Below are 19,669 nucleotides of genomic sequence, written 5' to 3'. Positions count from 1 at the left end.
TCCCCCGCATCTAGGGTGCAATCGACTACACACATGTAGCCATCAAGGCGCCAGTGGGTCAGCTGGGTGCCTTCGTCAACAGGAAGGGATTCCACTCAATGACCACAGGATGCAGGTTCTGCAAGTCTTTGCATGATATCCTGGCAGCTCCTCTTATATCCTCAGACACTCGCAGGTGCCGAGGGTATTCAGTGCTCCAGCCCAACTGGATGGATGGCTGCTGGATGACAAGGGCTATCTGTTGCCTATGACGCCTCTCCCAAGAACTGAGGCAGAGTAGCAGTACAACATGAGTCATACCTCCATCAGGGCGGTGATAGTGAGGGTTATAGGTCTTCTGAAGGTGTGCTTCCAATGCCTGAGCCATTCAGGGGGAGCACTACAATTCCCCCCAGAATGGGTGTCACTGATAGTGGCTACTTGCTCCGCTCTCCAGAATCTGGCACTGGCAAGGTGGTACCCGTTGGAGGAAGACGATCTTGACACAGCTCCACAAGTCACAGAGGGTGAATCCAATAGTGAGTCAGAAGAGGAGCATGGTGAGTAGAACACGGAGGGTGTGGAAGCAGATCTCTGGACCCTTCAGGGAGTCAGGGATGCCTTGATCCTTATGCTAATCTGCCAAAGATCTGATTCCACCTCATGCCAGGGCTGCCGCCTCCATCCTGGATGTTTGAAATGACCCTTTCATTTGAACCCAAAGTCCACTCAGTGCATGTACAATAACATTTAGAGCCGCTCATGTCCAGCATTACATACTGGCGTACCTTGCACCAAAAAAAATCAAAAGATGAAACCTACTCAGACCATTACGACAAAAACAAAATTTATCTCATTTTGACATTCTAAAAAAATTAATGTAACCTTCTCTGGTCTTCATTCCCAGACCAGTAAACATAAACAAAACATTACACAACAGAAGGTCACTTGTGACCAGTCCCTCTTTTGCTCATGGTGCCTTAAACTTACGTTTGCGAGTGCTACATCTTGGTGCCCCGCCCTCGCTGGCAGTGGCATTGGAGGCAGCCTGCTAACTCTGGTGTCTTGATGGCCTTGGTGGTCGTCGTCTGGCCAGTGGAGCCTGTGCTGCTCCCGCCTGGTAGGGAGCAGCCAGTGCCACAGTTGCCACCTCCCTAGTCATCGCAGCTTCATCAGATGCCAGGGTCACTGGCAGAGGGGTGGAAGAGCTGCTGCCGTCATCCACAGCACCTTGAGAGGAGCCCGCAGAGATGACAAGCTGCCCTTAAGCCAACATGAAGTCGCTCTGGACCTCCCTGCTCACCACTGATGGACGGGCACCGAGCTGGGATACTGGATGCCTCAGCCATCTCCCACACTGGCACTGATCACCTGAGGTAAATGCCTGCGTGAGGGCTTGCAGCTCCAAGCACAACCCCAGGAACCCCTGGTTCTGCTCCTAGAGTTGCCTCTCCATGAGAGTCGCCACTCTTTCAATGGAGGAGGCAGTGTACTCGACCATGAGGGTCAACGCAGTGCTTATGCTCCGCATGGATTCCTCCAAAGCGAGACCATGGCACGCAGAGGGGGTGGGGTTACTTTGTGAGTAAGAAATGAAATTAAATCAATAGCAAGAAACGACGTAGGGTCAGATGATGTAGAATCTGTGTGGTTAGAGTTGAGGAACCGCAAAGGTTAAAAAAAACATAATGGGAGTTATGTACAGGCCTCCGAACAGTAGTCAGGATGTGGGGAACAAGATACACCAGGAGATAGAAAAGGCGTGTAAGAAAGGCAAGGTTACAGTGATCATGGGGGTTTTCAATATGCAGGTAGACTGGGAAAATCAGGTTGGTAGTGGATCCCAAGAAAAGGAATTTGTGGAATGTCTACGAGATGGCTTTTTGGAGCAGCTTGTGATGGAGTCCAATAGGGAACAGGCAATTCTAGATTTAGTGATGTGTAATGAGGCAGATTTGATAAAGGAGCTTAAGGTGAAGGGACCCTTAGGAGGAAGTGACCATAATATGATAGAATTTACCCTGCAATTTGAAAGGAAAAAGCTGGAATCAGGTGTAACGGTATTACAGTTGAATAAAGGCAACTACAGGGGCATGAGGGAGGAGCTGGCCAGAATTGACTGGAAAATGAGCCTAGCAGGAAAGACAGAGGGACAGCAATGGCAGGAGTTTCTGGGAGTAATTTGGGAGACACAGCAAAAATTGATCTCTAGGAAGAAGAAACATACTAAAGGGAGGACGAGGCAACCATGGCTGACAAGGGAAGTCAGGGACAGCATAAAAGCTAAAGAGAAAGCATACAATGTGGCGAAGAGCAGTGGGAAACCAGGGGATTGGGAAGCCTACAAAGACCAACAGAGGACAACTACAAAAGAAATAAGGAGGGAGAAGATTAAATATGAGGTAAACTAGCCAGTAATATAAAAGAAGATTGCAAGAGTTTTTTTAGATACGTAAAGGGTAAGAGAGAGGCAAAATTGGACATTGGGCCGCTGGAAAATGACGCTGGAGAAGTAGTAGTGGGGAACAAAGAAATGGCAGAGGAACTGAATAGGTACTTTGCATCAGTCTTCATGGTGGAAGACACAAGTGACATCTCCAAAGTTCAAGAGACTCAGGAGGCAGAGGTGAGTATGGTGGCCATTACCAAGGAGAAGGTACTAGGAAATCTGAAAGGTCTGAAGGTGGATAAACCAACTGGACCAGATGGATTACACCCCAGAGCTCTGAAGGAGATAGCTGAAGAGATAGTTAAAAGGAGGCGTTAGTGGTGATCTTTCAGGAATCATTTGAGTCAGGGAGGGTCCCAGAGGACTGGAAAATCGCTAATGTAACCCCCCTGTTTAAGAAGGGAGTGAGGCAAAATACGGGAAATTACAGGCCAGTTAGCCTGATCTTGGTTGTTGGCAAGATTTTAGAGTCCATTATTAAGGATGAGATTTCAGAATACTTGGAAGTGCATGGTAAAATCGGGCAAAGTCAGCATGGTTTCATCAAGGGGAAGTCATGCCTGACAAATCTGTTAGAATTCTTTGAGGAGACAATGAGTAGGTTAGACAAAGGAGAGCCAATGGATGTTATCTACTTGGATTTCCAGAAGGCCATTGACAAGGTGCCGCACAGGAGGCTGCTCAGTAAGATAAGAGCCCATGGTGTTAGAGGCAAGGTACTAGTATGGATAGAAGATTGGCTGTCTGGCAGGAGGCAGAGAGTGGGGATAAGGGGGTCCGTCTCAGGATGGCGGCCGGTGACTGATGGAGTTCCGCAGGGGTTAGTGTTGGGACCACAACTTTTCACTTTATACAATAATGATTTAGATGAAGGAACTGAGGGCATCCTGGCTAAGTTTGTAGATGAAACAAAGATAGGTGGAAGGACAGGTAGTATTGAGAAGGCAGGGAGGCTGCAGAAGGATTTGGACAGGTTAGGAGGATGGGCAAAGAAGTGGCAGATAGAATACAATGTGGGGAAGTTTGAGGTCATGCGCTTTGGTAGGAAGAATAAAGGCATAGACTATTTTCTAAATGGGGAGAGAATTCAGAAATCTGGAATGCAAAGGGGCTTGGGAGTCCTAGTCTAGGATTCTCTTAAGGTTAACTTGCAGGTTGAGTCAGTAGTTAGGAAGGCAAATGCAATGTTGGCATTTATTTCGAGAGGACTAGAATATAAAAGCAGAGATGTGCTGCTGAGGCTTTAAAAGGCTCTGGTCAGACCGCATTTAGAATATTGTGAGCAATTTTGGGCCCCATATCTCAGGAAGGATGTGCTGGCCCTGGAGAGGGTCCAGAGGAGGTTCACGAGAACAATCCCAGGAATGAAAGGTTTAACATATGAGGAACATTTGAGGACTCTGGGTCTATACTCGATGGAGTTTAGAAGGATGAGGGGGGATCTGATTGAAACTTACAGAATACTGAAAGGCCTGGATAGAATGGACGTGGGGAAGATGTTTCCATTAGTAGGAGAGACTAGGACCTGGGGCACAGCCTCAGAGTAAAGGGAAGACCTTTTAGAACAGAGATGAGGAGAAACTTCTTTAGCCAGAGAGTGGTGAATCTATGAAATTCATTGCCACAGAAGGCTGTGGAGGCCAGGTCATTGAGTGTATTTAAGACTGAGATGGATAGGTTCTTGATCGGTAAGGGGATCAAAGGTTATGGGGAGAAGGCGGGAGAATGGGGTTGAGAAAGTTATCAGCCATGATTGAATGGTGGAGCAGACTCGATGGGCTGAATGGCCTAATTTCTGCTCCTATGTCTTATGGTCTTTTACCTTCATGGTTCTCCGCTAGATCCTCCCGCACATCCTGCTGGACGTCCAGCATCTGCCACCTAATGGACGCCTCCAGCAGCTCATCATCTGCCTTCGACTGAGCATCGTCTTGGTCTCCAGCAGTCCTCCGACTGCAGGCACCCTGAGCACTCTCTGCCTCTGCCTGCTCCCTGAGCAAGTGTGAAGCGCCCTCACCACTGTGCTCTGACATACTAGCCAAGGGCCTTGTGCCCACCGAGGTGCTGGTATCTGTGCTGGTGCCTGGTTCAGAGAGCAGGTGTGACATAGATGCATGTGAAGACTGGCGGTTCTCTGGCATCAGGAGTAGCTCTTTGGGGGTCCTATGATTGGGTGCGTAGTGGCAAACATAAGGGAGAACAACAACATGTCATTAGCTAAAGTCGTCACTGTCACTATGCATGCCAGGCAGATCTGCATCATGGTGCTGTCTTCTTTCAATGATCAATGGCAAATCCAGTTTTGAGGCTTTTTTTAATTCATTCACAGGGTGTGGGCTTCGCTGGCTGGGCCAGCATTTATTGCCCATCCCTAGTTGCCCTTGAGAAGGTGGTAGTGAGCTGCCTTCTTGAACTGCTGCAGTCCATGTGGTGTAGGTACACTCACAGTGCTGTTAGGGAGTTCCAGGATTTTAACCCAGCAACAGTTAAGGTTCGGCGATATATTTCCAAGTCAGGATGGTGAGTGACATGGAGGCGAACTTCCAATTGGTGGTGTTCGCATCTATCTGCTGCCCTTGTCCTTCTAGATGGTAGAGGTCGTGGGTTTGGAAGGGGCTGTCGAAGAAGCCTTGGTGAATTCCTGTCACGCGTCTTGTAGATGGTACGCACTGCTGCTACTGTGCGTCTGTGAAGGGAGTGAATGTTTGTGGATGTGTTGCCAATAAAGCAGGCTGCTTTGTCCTGGATGGTGTCAAGCTTCTTGAGTGTTGTGGGAGCTGCACTCATCCAGGCAAGTGGAGAGTATTCCATCACACTTCTGACTTGTGCCTTGTAGATGGTGGACAGACTTTGGGGAGTCAGGATGTGAGTTACTCACCACAGGATTCCTAGCCTCTGACCTGCTCTTGTAGCTACAGTATTTATATGGCTAGTCCAGTTCAGTTTCTGGTCAATGGCAACCCCCAGGATGTTGATAGTGGGGGATTCAGTTTTGGTAATGCCATTGAATGTCAAGCGGCGAAATTTAGATTCTCTCTTGTTGGAGTTGGTCATTGCCTGGCACATGTGTGGCACGAATGTTACTTGCCATTTGTCAGCCCAAGGCTGGATATTGTCCAGGTCGTGTTGCATTTGGACATGGACTGCTTCAGTATGAGGAGTCGCGAATGGTGCTGAACATTGTGCAATCATCACCAGAAACCCCACTTCTGACCTTATGATGGAAGGAAGGTCATTGATGAAGCAGCTGAAGATGACTAGGCTGAGGACACTACCCTGAGGAACTCCTGCAGTGATGTCCTGGAGCGGAGATGATTGACCTCCAACAACCACAACCATCTTCCTTTGTGCTAGGTATGACTCAATGATGAGACTACACAAGAATGTTTGCACCATCCGAAACACTCACCTCTGTGCACTGAACTTTTACCTTCCTCTGACACCCCAACCTCTCCGCAGCCGGTTAACTGAGGTGCGTGGCACCTCTCCAGCTCCAAGGTATCCTGCTCGAACCTGGATAGGATTAGGAGACTGGGGGAACTTCTGCCTGTCCATGGCCTTTCAATCCTGTTATGGGTTGTCTTTTCCTGAAAGGACAGGAGAGCATGGATTAGTCCACTCTCTACCAGCAGCGCCACTGCAGCCTGGCCAACCCCACTTGAGGGCCACCTTGCAGGGCACATACAGGTTGTGGCCCTCGAGCCGCAAGGCACTCAGTCCAAGCAGCCAGGGCTCACACACTTCACCAGCTCCATTGTCATTGACAGTTGGCACTCAGATTCTAACACCCCTGAGCTCCACGAGGGAACAGCCAGGCCTTAACACTTCAACACACTGATCCATGCCAACACGGTACTCACCCTTCCTGAGCGCAGCATGTCATTAGCCCTTTTGCTGCACTGCAATAATGTGCGCCACACAACGTTGTGGCTGGTGACCTGCGCTGCCACCTCCTCCGAAGCTCTTTTTGTTCGGTGCAGTGGTCTCCTCCTTCCATCTCTGGGGGCAAGGTTGCCTCTCCTGGCAGCCACCTCCTCCAGGAGGACCGCGAGGCACTTGTCCAAAAACTGGGGGCCGAGTGTCCACCCGACCTACCTTCCCGCCTGGCGTCTCCAGTCTCCAGCCGCACTTGAGGCCATAACTTCAGTGTTCAGAACTCTGCAAGTACGTTCTCGTCCTGGCAGCCTTCAAGGAGCTGCCTGAGCCGTTCTTAAGCCGGCCACTGGGTTACCATTGGGGCCAGCGGCCGACAGGCACCCGATCCCACCCAGCCCTTCCCGACCAATGGGAAGACACGTTTCACACTGGGCGGGCCTCAATTGGCCAGCCAGCATGAAATCGCGGTTGGGGGCCAATCTTGGGTGGCGGCCCATTTCCCAATCAGTCGCGGGCGAGCCTATCGCGCCCGCCCACCGAGGGTAAAATTCAGGCCGTGGACTCCCTCACTGACACCATCACCATCTGTGACATAAAGTATGATGATAATCTGTAAATGGTACGTTCTTAGCAATGAAATGAAAACTTCACTCCACTTTCTTATCAATGAATCAATAATTGTGCAACAAAACTGAGTGCCAGAAACAACTGAAGCAGATAAATTACATTGCAGCCTACAGCTCCCTGCCCCCTGCAGTTCCAGGCAACTCGGGTTGCCAACCCTCCAGGATTGGCCTGGAGTCTCCAGGAATTGAAGATCAATCTCCACAACACTGCTGTGTGCAACCCTGGAGAAAAATCATTGGGGCATTAAAAAAGTTTTTTTTCTTTGATCATTTCCTTTGAACATTTCTCTTTACCACATATAATAATATTGCCAATGGGGAAAAAATGGTGTTTGGCTGACAATCAAGCATCATCCATTTCTGTGATGAGTCCTTTTGCTTTCCAATTGAAGTGGTAGGTCAGTGTGCCACAAGGATGGATGTGTTGGCTGATTAATGGCTTGAGTCATTCCCTTTTTGGGGGGAAAATCATGTGATGAAACCTCCAGGAATACATTTAAACACAATTGGCAACCCTACAGGCAAGCCATGAAATTGAACCCTAACTGGTGGAATACTGACTAAAACACTAGATGCATCTATCGTATCTATTTGTAGGTGTAAAAAAAATTCAATTTAATTTATTGGTTAGCTGTGAGCTTTCAACCTTATATCCTCTGCATCACTCATCACTATCTAATTCCACCTCCACAACATCACCTGCCACTACCCCACCTCATTCATGCCTTTGTTTCCTCCAAGCTCGACTACTCCAGTCCTCTCCCACCTTGCACTCTCCATTAACTTGAGCTTATCGAAAACTCTGCCGCCTATATATATCCTGACATACACCAACTCCTATTCGTTCTGTGTTCTCTGACCTGGCTCCCAGTCCGGCAATAACCACATTTTAAAATTTTCATCCTTGCTTTCAAATCCCTCAATGTCCTCACCCCTCCCTATCTCTGCAATCTGCTTAAGCTCCACAATCCTCTCAGATCTCTTTACTGCTCCATTTCAGGACTCTTGCACGTCCCTGATTTAATCGCTCTACCACTGGTGGATGGCTTTAGCTGTCATGCCCTAAGCTCTGGACTCCCCTCCCTAAATCCCTCAGCCTCTCTACCTTTCTCTCCTGTTATAAAATGCTCCTTAAGACCTAACTTTTTGACCAAGCCTGTTCTAATATCTCCTCATGTGGCATTGTGTGATGCTTTAGGGATAGTCAGCATGGATTTGTTAAGGGAAGGTCGTGTTTAACAAATTTGATTGACTTTTTTGAGGAGGTAACCAGGAGTGTTGATGAGGGTAATGCATTTGATTGGTCTACATTGACTTTAGCAAGGCTTTTGATAAGGTCCCTCGTGGCAAACTGATCAAGAAAGTAAGAGCCCCAAGGGATCCAAGGCAAAGTGGGATCCAAAATTGGGGCTGAGAGGCTGGAAGCAGAGAGTGATAGTAGAGGGATGTTTCTGTGACTGGAAGTCTGTTTCTAGTGGAGTTCCATGGGGCTTGATGCTGGGGCCCTTGCTGTTTGTGCTGTACATAAATGATTTGTATTTAAATGTAGATGGTATGATCAAGACGTTTGCGGATGACACAAGAATTGTTAGGGTGGTGAAGAGTGAGAAGGATAGCTGTAAACTGTAGGAGGATATCAATGGACTGGTCAGATGGGCAGAGCAGTGGCAAATGGAATTCAACCTGGAAAAGTGTGAGCTAATTGGGGAGGGTTAACATAGTCCTAACTATGAGTGGTAGGACCCTGGAAAGCACTGGAGATCAGAGGGACCTTGGTGTGCATATCCATAGATCCCTGAAGGTAGCAGGGCAGGTAGATAAAGTGGCTCAGAAGGTATATGGGATACTTGCCTTTATTAGCCGAGGCATAGAACACAAAAGCAGGAGGTTATGCTGGAAATGTATAAAACACTGGTTAGGCTGCAACTGGAGTATTGCATGCGGTTCTGGTCACCACGTTATAGGAAGGATGTGATTGCACTGGAGAGGGTGCAGAGGAGATTTACCAGGACGCTGCCTGGGCTGGAGGGTCTGAGCTATAAGAAAAGATTGTATAGGCTGAGGCTGTTTCCTTGGAGCAACAAAGGTTCAGAGGGGTCCTGATAGAGGTGTATAAGATTATGAGGGGCATAGAGAGGGCAGATAGGAAGGCACTTTTTCCATTAGTAGAGGGGTCAATAACCAGGGGACATAGATTTAAGAGATATAGGTTAAGAGGGGAGCTGAGGAGAAATTTTTTCACCCAGAGGGTGCTGGGAGTCTGGAGATCACTGCCTGAAAGGGTGGTTGAGTCAGAAAGTCTTGTAACATTTAAGAAGTATTTTGATATTCATTTACGTTGCCATAGCCTCCAAACGCTGGAAAATGGGATTAGTGTAGTCAGATCTTTGTTGACTAGCACAGATACGATGGGCTGAATGGCCTCCTTCTGTGCTGTAGACATCTATGAGTCTATCACCCTCATGTGAAGTGCCTTGGGACGTCTTACTATATTAAAGGCGCTATATAAATACAAGCTCTTGTTATTGTAAAAAAGCTCATGATCCTAATCTGATAGAACATGGAAAAAAACGGTGGATCCAACCTGTGCACTGACATGGTATTGACAGGACAGCTTGTTCATCTGATGTATGGGGTTTGTGTGGTATCCTGTATGACCAATTTGTCAGTGTTTAACGAGATGAATTACAAGCTAAACAATCCTGAAGACTTTGCATCAATGTTTACAAGAAAGTAGTTAAAAAAATTTCAAATGTCACCTTCTTTTTTCAGGGTGATTTCTTATTCTGTAGCAAAACATTCCATAGGAAACCCCGTTGAGTGGTTCTGATCTAGTGGAACTGGCTTCACTGCTCACTGAACGTTCTGGTTGATGCTGTTCCATACACCAGTGAAGAAGTGGTACAACGAGCACCAACTCCAAGACTCCATGTTGAATGCAGCAATTAATCAGTCCTTTACATGTGCTGGAAAGAAACACAATTACAGTGTTAACACCATGCCAAACCCACTGAAGGAGCAATCAGTTCCACAGAAAATATGATTTAATTGGGCCTAATAAAATTCACTATGTTAGCAATACACACGTTACACGACCCAACATTATCTGAAGGGCCAAAAATAATCACTGACTGTAAAAGCAAATAAAAGGATGAGCTATGTAACAGTTCTATACCTCTTATCACTATTTTAAGATTCTGAAGGGGATGACAGGGCAGACACCGATTTTTTTCTCTGGCTGGGGCATCTGGAACACAGAGTGAACAGTCTCAGGGTAAGGGATTGATCATTCGCCTCTGAGATGAGGAGAAATTTCTTCATTCAAAGGGTTATAAATCTTTGGGATTCACTACCCCAGAGGCTGAATATATTTAAGGCTGGAATAGATTGATTTTTGGTCACTCAGAGAATCAAGGGGTATGTGCAGTCGGTAGGAAAGTGAAATTGAAGCCAATGATCAGCCATGATTGTATTGAATAGTGGAGCAGGCTCGATGCACTGTATGGTCTTCTCCTGCTCTATCTCTTATGTCCCCATTTCGTATTAAAGATTTATCTTCCAGTTCGGTCCTTTCTTCTGAACTTGAGCCCTCACTACTGCACAACAATGGGAAAATAGTAAAAGAAATGTAGAAATGTCTGGGATAAAAACTGCTGTGGCAGGCTTGCCCTTCTTCTCGGGTCTAATCTTAGGGTTAGGTCATCAGAGCAAGTACCCACAGCATTCACAGTGCTCCTGCAGTGTACTTACTCTCTGGTGCCGGTGGAGTTTTGAAACAGCAAGGTACCGCTCCATTGGATGTTGGGGGTGGGGATGGGTAGAATTGACAGAATTTCCTTGAAAGGCTGACATCCCACCAATTTCCAAATGTCTAATTATGGAGGGCGGTTGGACAGTAAAAACAGCAAGAGCCATCAGAATTTATCAATGAGGCAAGAAATCGGCAAAAAGCCAGGAAAATCTATAATTCTCTGAAGCATGTTTCATCTCAAATTTCTCTTGTTCCCCACAAAGACTGCTAATTGTATGCAAAGATGGCTGCACTCTCCAAGTTATGTTATTTTTCTGCACTGCAAGCTTAATCTCACCAAAACAATGACAGTGGCCCAGATACTCAAGCATGTTGGAGCAGGGATGTTGATTGGTTTATGCAAATTCAGGAAAGCAGGCCTCGATCATCTGCAACTTAGTATAAATAAATTGCAAATAAAACTTAGCCAGCAGCTCTAATATAAGACATTTATATGCAGGCAAATATCTTTTATAATATGAAGCATTTCTATCATTACACACATAGCTTAATGATCTGTATGAAGAACACATATATTAAGTATCCTCAAACCTATTTTTCTATTTAGTACCTCTATTTGGAGTAATTTAGACCACACAGCGTAGACATCTGCTTTCAGCCACAGATAGGGAAAGGAACTTTGTTTGTCAGCCGAGAATTGAACAAACTCATTATTTTAAGACCCACACAGATACATTACAAGCAGGCCTGTTATTTATATATTCATTGTGTTTAACTGAATGCGGATGCTAGGCATTAACTGGGATTTAGTTGAGCCCCTATGAAAGTAGACACACACTAAAACTGTGGTTATTGGATTAGGAGATATATGGCTGTAATGTGTAACTCTGTTAATGAACATAAAAGTATGTAAAGATTAGCCCCACTTCTTTCACCACTGGCTTTCTAGAATAGAACATGGTAACAGTGAATGACTGCCTAATGGTGAAGGTTAGAAGCCAAGAATTTTTTTCAGGCAGAAAAACACAACCCAATAGCCATTGTGAAATATGACCAAAAGAATGTAAATTGTTGAGATACCATGTTCTTAGAGTCTGAATGATATGACCAGTGGAGGAATGACGCAGATATGTGTCCCTACCAAAGAGCAAACAAGCCTTGGAATTGTCACTTCCTGTCAAGTAAAATCAGAAGTAAAGTGCTCTGTGAGCTGCGTGCCGGTCAGTTGGATAGTATTGAAGATTTGGATCTTCTATTACAGTTCTTCGATTAAATTCATTAAGAGAGATGATGTGTTAAATGCCTATGAGGCACATTGATAGATTTTGAGAAACAAGTGGCCATTCGAACTAGGAATATGATGGACTTTGAGAGATTGTATAAAAGATTGATGGAATGCAATCCGAAGATCCCTGAAGCAGTACTGATATTCAAATTGCTGGATTGTGTTGAGGTGTCTCATGTGGACAGGCTCCTGGTTCTAACTAGTGTTCAGTAGTTGGGGACCCTATTGGATTAGATGTCTGCTGCCTTGAAAAAAATCCTGGAGAAATGGTCACTCCCTTCAACCATAGTGGAACAAAGGCGACATCCTGCAGTGACACATGGAATAGAGAGCTCAATGATTGCCAGGTGTAGAAATGTTCCAAATAATGGTTGCTATCTTCAAAGAAATGGAAGAGATAAACACAGGCAGATTGAGGACGAAAGCATGTTTAGCAGATCTGGCTATTACAGCAGAAAACAGAACTGGAATCAAAATAACAGATGAATGAAGGCTCAAGGAACAATTAATAGGTACTTCAACCATGACTTGAAACATTATTATGCAATTAAATGGCCAAAGCACAGAGGCAGGGTCCTTGAAATGGCACATGACGCAAAGAATTCTGGTGAAGAGGAACGAGATAATGATGAATCCAAACAATTGATGAATCTGAACAAATTATACTGGTTACAAGGAGTTTTAGTCAAGGGATGAATGTATTAGTTGCAGGTTTGTTTAACTGTGCAGTACTAGATAGTGCTTGTACTTTACCAATATGTAAAACAAATTGATTAAAACATTACCTTGATTCACTAGGTAGTAAGGATCAACACAAGGTTAAGGAATATAAAAGTGGTACTTGCTTTAGGTTTGGTGGTGACACATTGAGGTCACTAAAGAGAGTTGTAATTCCATGTAATATAGCTGGAGTAAGCCATTTTATAATAACTGATGTGGTCTCTAGTAAGATACCAATTTGTTCAATAAACCTTGTGTGCAAAAGGCACAAATGAAATTTGACAAGGAACATGATAAGGCAATTGTTTTTGGAAGGTCAATGGATATACAGTTTAGCCATCAGGACATTATTGTATCCCTTTAACAAAATCTGATGTTTCTTATCAAATTGTTAGATAAGTATTAATAGGAGCAGCTGTTAAGAAAATGAGAGAAAAGGTGCAAATTGTCTTACAGTTACATAAATGATTTGCTCACCTTACTTGCCAAAGGTTGAAAATTCAGCTAAAAGATGCTGGTGTGGTAGATGAAGAGTATATGAAAGTATTGGAGATTAGTAAAAAGTGTGAAATCAGTTGTGGGACCGTGTCTCACTTTAGCATTATCAATATGTTTGGATATGAACACTGGCACAACCTTGGGTCTAATATACTCTCGGAGAAGTTGAATGGATAGCTTAAGCATTGGAGGGTATCCCAGCCTCCTATTGCAAGCCTTCCACTGGCATGTGACTTTAACAAGATAGCTGCCATGGATCTAAAGATATGGGACAATGACAGAAATATTTTCATTTTATATTTTGTGGACCTGGCAAACAGATTTAGCCTTTCTACAATAAAATGTAGTCAGGACAAAAGGGCTAAAGTATCAAAATAATGGACAATTGGATAGGGATCTGACTTGCTACACCAGTGAAGTTTCTGCCTGATAATGGAGGTGTTCAGAGATATGTGAAAACATGAAACACATGGTCACAAATACCGCAGCTGAAAGTCCTTTCAGCAACAGACTCTGTGCAAGGAATTGTGTGGTGATTGATGAAATACTGCATAAAATTTTAGCTGAACAACCAGACTGCAAGTTGACAACCACCCATGCAAAGAATTCACTCCAGATGGTTGAGGGTAGAGTTGCTGTCAATTAGTCTATGTGCAAAAACCTAAATTGCCTTTTGTGCTATGTGATAGTCTCCCTGCTCTAGAAGAAGGTGCTGCAATTAGTTCCATTTTTGTGTGTATGTACATCCATATTTATAATGTGTAACTCTAAATAAATGTAAACTGTGTTAAAGATTGGCTCCACTTCTAAACCTTTCCATCTGACTTTCTGAATAGAACAGTCCACTTACTCCTTTGCAACTGTTTTACTAAATTCTAAATAGTCTCGAGTTATTTAGCAACAAAGAATAAGTATGCAAATCTGAAAGCAGATGGGCGAATCATGTGGAAGGGGAGGAAGACAAAGCCTCGTAGAATTGTTAGAACACACAACTGGACATGGGGCATACTTTATTATATCTTATCTTTAAAACTTGCAAACTCTTTAGTGAAACTATATTGCCATTCCAGATTAATCACAAAACAACATGTGGCAAAAAAGCAGCCAGAAATACTGAACACCCGCTCAAACTTACCTGATTCATTGCAATGGGGAAGGGAAGAAGGCAAGTTTTAACCCATGGAATGATTAGTTATCTTTTCTGTGTTGTCCTCTACATTGCAGAAAACAGTAGTATAAAAAGATTCAATTGAAAATAAATTCCTGGCTGGTGCTTCAAACTCCCAGCAGGTTATAACATTCAGGGAAAAAAAGTTACAGTTAAGTACAAAGCAGTCTATAAAAGTAAAAGAATGCACTGAACCTACTATTGAGGTGATTGGAAAAAGGTTGCAAATTCTTCCAGGTCTTGGAGAACCTCTTCTGTACGTTCCTGAGGCAGTTGTAACATTTGGCAGATAGTTACCAAGTTACTTGTATCTAACTTCAAAGAGCAATGGTTCTGGATAGCAAAAGCCACCATTCCAGCTACAAATCGATTTTTCACAGTTTTTTCGGACTTTTTTGCTTTTTGAGATTCTGACTGAGTGTAAGGCTGTAGAAATGTCTTCAACTGCTCAGTTATCAATTCTTTGACCTGCAATAAGAAAGAAAAATAAATCATTGGAAAATATATATTGAATAAATACTTGCTTTTAAAAAGCTGACACTTGTAAACGAAGCATTAGATAGAATCTGTATTGAGGAACCCAACATCAAATTAGGCTGTCAACTTCCTACTTTTTGGAAGTTTTACATTAGAAGGCAGGTGCTTGCTCGCTCTTTAAGACATCATTCGGACTGAAAAACAACAGAAGCTGCCATTCAAATGATCCATTAAGACCACTCCTTCCACAGACTGCATCTGACCAAGCTCACTGTTAAAAAATCATTTTTGCATCAAAAAGGGAAGAAAATCTGTTCCAAAATCACTAGCATTAAAATAGAAGCCACCCTTGCTCGCTTATGCCAGCATGAGACCTGAACTATATTAGCATGCTGCCAGTGAGCTATGGGCACCAAGCAAAAGGCAGAAAATTGGCATGCTCCAAGGATGAGGACAGCAGTCTAGTTCTTGGCAGGCTCAAGGTCACAAAGGCAATGTCTGGGTTTCACATAGTCATACTCACATTTATGAGTATGATGATAGCCATTTTGGTACTGTGGCAGGAGCAGAAACCTCTTGGAGGGAAGCAAACGTAGAATTTTGGGAAAGATGGGTGTGAATTTTTGGGAGGCAACAGCACATCCAAGGAGAGGAAAGGGAGGTTGGAGATGGGGCAGTAGTTTGCAAGGACATGGGGTCAAGGGCTGGTTTTTTGAGAGGGGTAGTAACATACTTGATCTTTTCCTCATTAAACTACCAATTGCAGATATATCTATCCATGACAGTATTGGCATAAGCGATCACTGCACTATTGTTGTGGAGACCGAGTCCCATCCTCACAATGAAGACATCTTTCATTGTGTCGTGTGGCACTACCATTGTGCTAAGAACAGACCTAGCAGCTCAAAATTAGGCGTCTCGAAGCACTTTGTGCCTTCAGCAGCTGAATTACATTACACCACAATATATAACCTCATATCCCAGCATCTCCCTCAATTTTCCAACATCATGAAGTTAGATTAACAATCCTGGCCCAATGAGGAGCATAGGAGAGCATGCATGTTAGTCAGAGAAGCAGCTTGCTAAAGACAGGGATATGCAAGCATACAAACAGTGGATTATTGCAAAGCTCTGCAATCCTTCCACATCCAGTCACAAACGGTACCGGACAATTAAGTAACAAGTGGGAGGAGGAGGCATGAACATCCCCATCTTCAAGAATAGCCGAGCGCAGCAAGTTAACGCAAAAAATAAGGCTGAAGCACTCGGAACCATCTTCAGTCTATTCTCAACCATTGGTAAGGTGATGGAAGGAGCTGTCAACAGTGCTATCAAGTGGCAGTTAGTCATCAATAACCTGCAGACCAAAGCTTACTTTGAGGTCCGCCAGGAACACTTGACAGAAGATCTCATTACAGCCTTGGGGGCAGAATCGTCCTGGAATTGCACTAAGTGCAGTAGCAGGCAGGTGAAATGATGTTGGTTTCACGTCATATCATCCCCTTCCGCCCTCATTAATTATTTAGTCACAGAATACACCCCATTTCACTGGCGGGTTGCCTCTGAATTGTCCGCCACTCTGTCACCCCATTGCTTCCTCACGCCAGGCGCCATATTTAAACTGCAGCCGCCTGCGCACCTGTCAATGTTTCCAGCCCAGGAGTGCTGCACAAAAGACATGGCCCCAAAAGGCAAGAAGGCTGCAGTCCCTAGTTTTTCAGACGCATCCCTGGAATGCCTTTTAGATGCCGTGGAGGCCCGTCGGGATGTCCTATAGCCCCGCCCCGGGCGCAGAAGGCCCATCAGATTAACCACTCCGGCTTGGGAGGCGATGGCAGCAGTGGTCAGCACCAACGCTGCACACAAGAGGTTGGCCATCCAGTGCAGAAAGAGGATGAATGATCTAATCCGTGCCGCCAGGGTAAGTCAACCATCTCATTACTCTAAACTCGCACACACTCACTCACCCATCACATATTCATCTAGCATCTCACTCACTGCCAGCTCAAGGGACATCACTACTCACTCTCCCGCACACACCCTCACACCTCCATCTGGCCTCATCTCCTCTGGATATCGCCTCCTCATCCTATCCATGGCTCCACTCAGCACACACACACACACACACACGTATGGCATCCTTCTCGTTTGGCCAGTCATGCGTCTTGTTCCAACTCGCTCCATCTGTATTTGTTCAGGACAAGATTACACACAATAAAAGGGAGAGCTCCCAGGCCAGGGGTGGAGTGCCAGACATCAAGGTCCTTACTCCCTTCAAGAGTCACATATTGGAGCTGGCTGGAGAGAACATGGACTGTTCCTGCAGCAACGGGGAGGTTGGCGCCAAGCATCCACGTAAGGATCCTGCACCAGGTGATTCCTCAGTCAATTTTACTATGAGTCCACTACTCTGTATGTAACGCAGCTGCCATGCACACATCTGCCACATCGCCCTCAGGCAACCTGGACTCCAGCTCCAGTGTCGACACCGCCTCGCAGGAGGGCCGAGAACAGCACCCTCGAAGACACATCATGGCGCTCACCCACACCCTCCACCAACACAGCAACACACACCTCAGTGGGACCTAGATGTAGAGCAGCCTTGGGATCACAATCTGGTGAGCACAGCACACAATCTGTTCCACAGCAGGCGGAGGCAGGGACATCTGAGGTTGCTGGAACGTGGAGGACTGCTGGAGGCAAGGAATCTGCTGAGTCCGAGTCAGATGATGACCCTCTTGACTCGATCTGTTGTTGGAGTTGCAGCGACAATCACAAGAACATGAGGACTCCTCAGATTGCAAGAGACGATGGAGGAGTCCGTCCGCCTTCAGTCTGAGGTGCTAGTGTGTTGGCATGCCTACGCTGAGATCAACATTGGCAGGATGGTGGCCTCCATGGAGACCATGGTTCAGGACATCCGTCCTGCACTGCTGCGCGGGCTGAGCTTCATCGCTGATGCCACAGTTGGCCTCCAACAGTGTCAGTGCGGGAGGGGTGTGGGGCAGCTCGATCTCACTCCAGCTTCCCCTTCTCCTCAAGGAATCAGCCAGGAGCCGTCGGGCACCCATAGGGCACAGGACCAGCAGCTCAACACCCCGGGGCTATTCACCCGGGTGACTGCGAGAATGTCCAGCCAATCCAAATCCCTTCTTCATGTGACCTCATCAGCTCCAGCTCCAAAGACTAAGAAGGGTGCACCTGCCCCTTAGCACGAGATCCAAAGCAGGCTGGAGCCCTCCAGGTCCCAGCCCTCCAGAGGACGCCCACCAGGGTCATCACAGACGGGGGGGGGGGGGGCAGTCAGTAGGCTGCCTCCACTTCTGCTGTGGACGCGGGGTTAGGAGTTTAAGAAGATGTAGTTGCACCATGTGAGCATGGGTGTTAAGCGCTTGGACACCATGGCAACTACTGTAAATAAACTCCCCACAATGTACGATGTAACCTTGTCTATGGCTCCTTGTTATGATGAACAGTATTCAGGTCATTCTGAAGGGAAAGCTTGATTCCTGCACCAGATAAAGGCAAGTTTCTCACTCCAGGGCCTCTTACCTGTGCAGTGTCTAAGCCTCCGAGCAAAGTGAAGGTGTGCCTTCATAGTCACTGGACGTATCAGTCATGTCTGCACCTTGATGGGGCTTCCTATTGCTGCCAGAATGTCCTGGGCAGGCACAGAGTTCCATCATTCTCTCTGTGAACTCTCAGCGCCTTTGAGGTGCAGGTGATCCCCCATCTCTACAGCATCAGTGACCGATGACAGTGTGGTCCTGAAGGGTGCAGGTGATGCAGGACACCAAAGGATCAGCAGCAGTTCAAGTTTCACAGCTGCGACTCCATGACATGACCCTGTTCTCAGAGCACAAGCAAGCTGCCCTCAGCCAGACAGGGGTCAAACGTTCACAGAAGCAATGCGAAGATAAATGGAGTGTCCTCACTGCTTGTTGTCATCATCCTCCTGGAATGTAGGAACTATGGGTGTCCGCTGAGTTTCCATGACAGGAGCCTAATCACTGACGGTCTGTGTGCTGCCATCAGCCAGGCAGGTGTCAGATGTTCACAGATGCAATGTGAGGATGACAGGACTGTCCTCACTGCATCTCATCATCATCCTCCACGAATCTAGCGGCTATTAGGGCCTCCCAAGCATGCCTGCCTCGTCTGGCCAATGCAATGGCCTCATCACCGGCTTTCTCGCCTTCGAGGCCCTCGCCACGCCCATCCCCTTCGACATCCTCCTCATTGGAGGAAGTGTGCAGCTCCTCCATCTCCTCTGCAGGCAGGCCATCCCCGCTGTTGCAGTGCTAGGCTGTGCGGGACGCAGCAAGTGATGATGATGAGTGACACCTTCAGTGGACAGTACTGCAGTGATCTGCCAGGCCGGCTGAGGCAGCGGAACCTCATTTTCAAAATGCCAATCATTTGCTTCACCAAAGTGCAAGTTTCAGCGTGAGCCTCATTATACTGTCTCTCTGACACAGTCTGAGGCCACCACACAGGCACCATCAACCACTGTGGGTAGCCCTTGTCCCCGAGGAGTCAACCCTGCAGCCACTGTGGACCCTGAGGATGTAGGAGCCAGGGACACTCCTTGGGAATCGTGCGCAGACCTGCAGAACACATTTTCTGTGGACGCAGACCAGCTGAACATCCAACGAGTGGAAGCCCTTGCGGTTTACATACTGGATCGCTTATTGCTACGGTGATCTAAGCACCACGTGAGTGCAGTCCATGGCACTCTGCACCTTTGGAAAACCAGAGATCTGTGCAAATCCCAGTGCTCTTGCTGCCTGGCTTTCCTGATCGCGGGCGAAATGCACAAAGTTCTGTGCCTTTGCGAAGA

At 46.2% G+C, this 19,669-nt stretch overlaps 1 protein-coding gene across 5 annotated transcripts in view; it reads right to left on the bottom strand.

Annotated features, from left to right (window-relative positions):
- LOC121293776 (E3 ubiquitin-protein ligase rnf213-alpha-like) overlaps positions 1-19,669 on the bottom strand; it is a 164,765-nt gene that overhangs the window by 115,312 nt on the left and 29,784 nt on the right. For all 5 annotated transcript variants that reach the window (XM_041217087.1, XM_041217086.1, XM_041217088.1 and 2 more), the window contains 2 exons: positions 14,552-14,820; positions 9,690-9,896 (listed from right to left, as the gene is read on the bottom strand). In XM_041217087.1, the coding sequence (XP_041073021.1) occupies positions 9,690-9,896; positions 14,552-14,820 (476 nt within the window). The remainder of the gene's footprint in view (positions 1-9,689; positions 9,897-14,551; positions 14,821-19,669) is intronic.

The sequence above is a fragment of the Carcharodon carcharias genome, chromosome 22, assembly GCF_017639515.1.
Source record: "Carcharodon carcharias isolate sCarCar2 chromosome 22, sCarCar2.pri, whole genome shotgun sequence".
Taxonomy (NCBI): domain Eukaryota; kingdom Metazoa; phylum Chordata; class Chondrichthyes; order Lamniformes; family Lamnidae; genus Carcharodon; species Carcharodon carcharias.
This window is presented reverse-complemented; position numbering and strand designations above follow the sequence as displayed.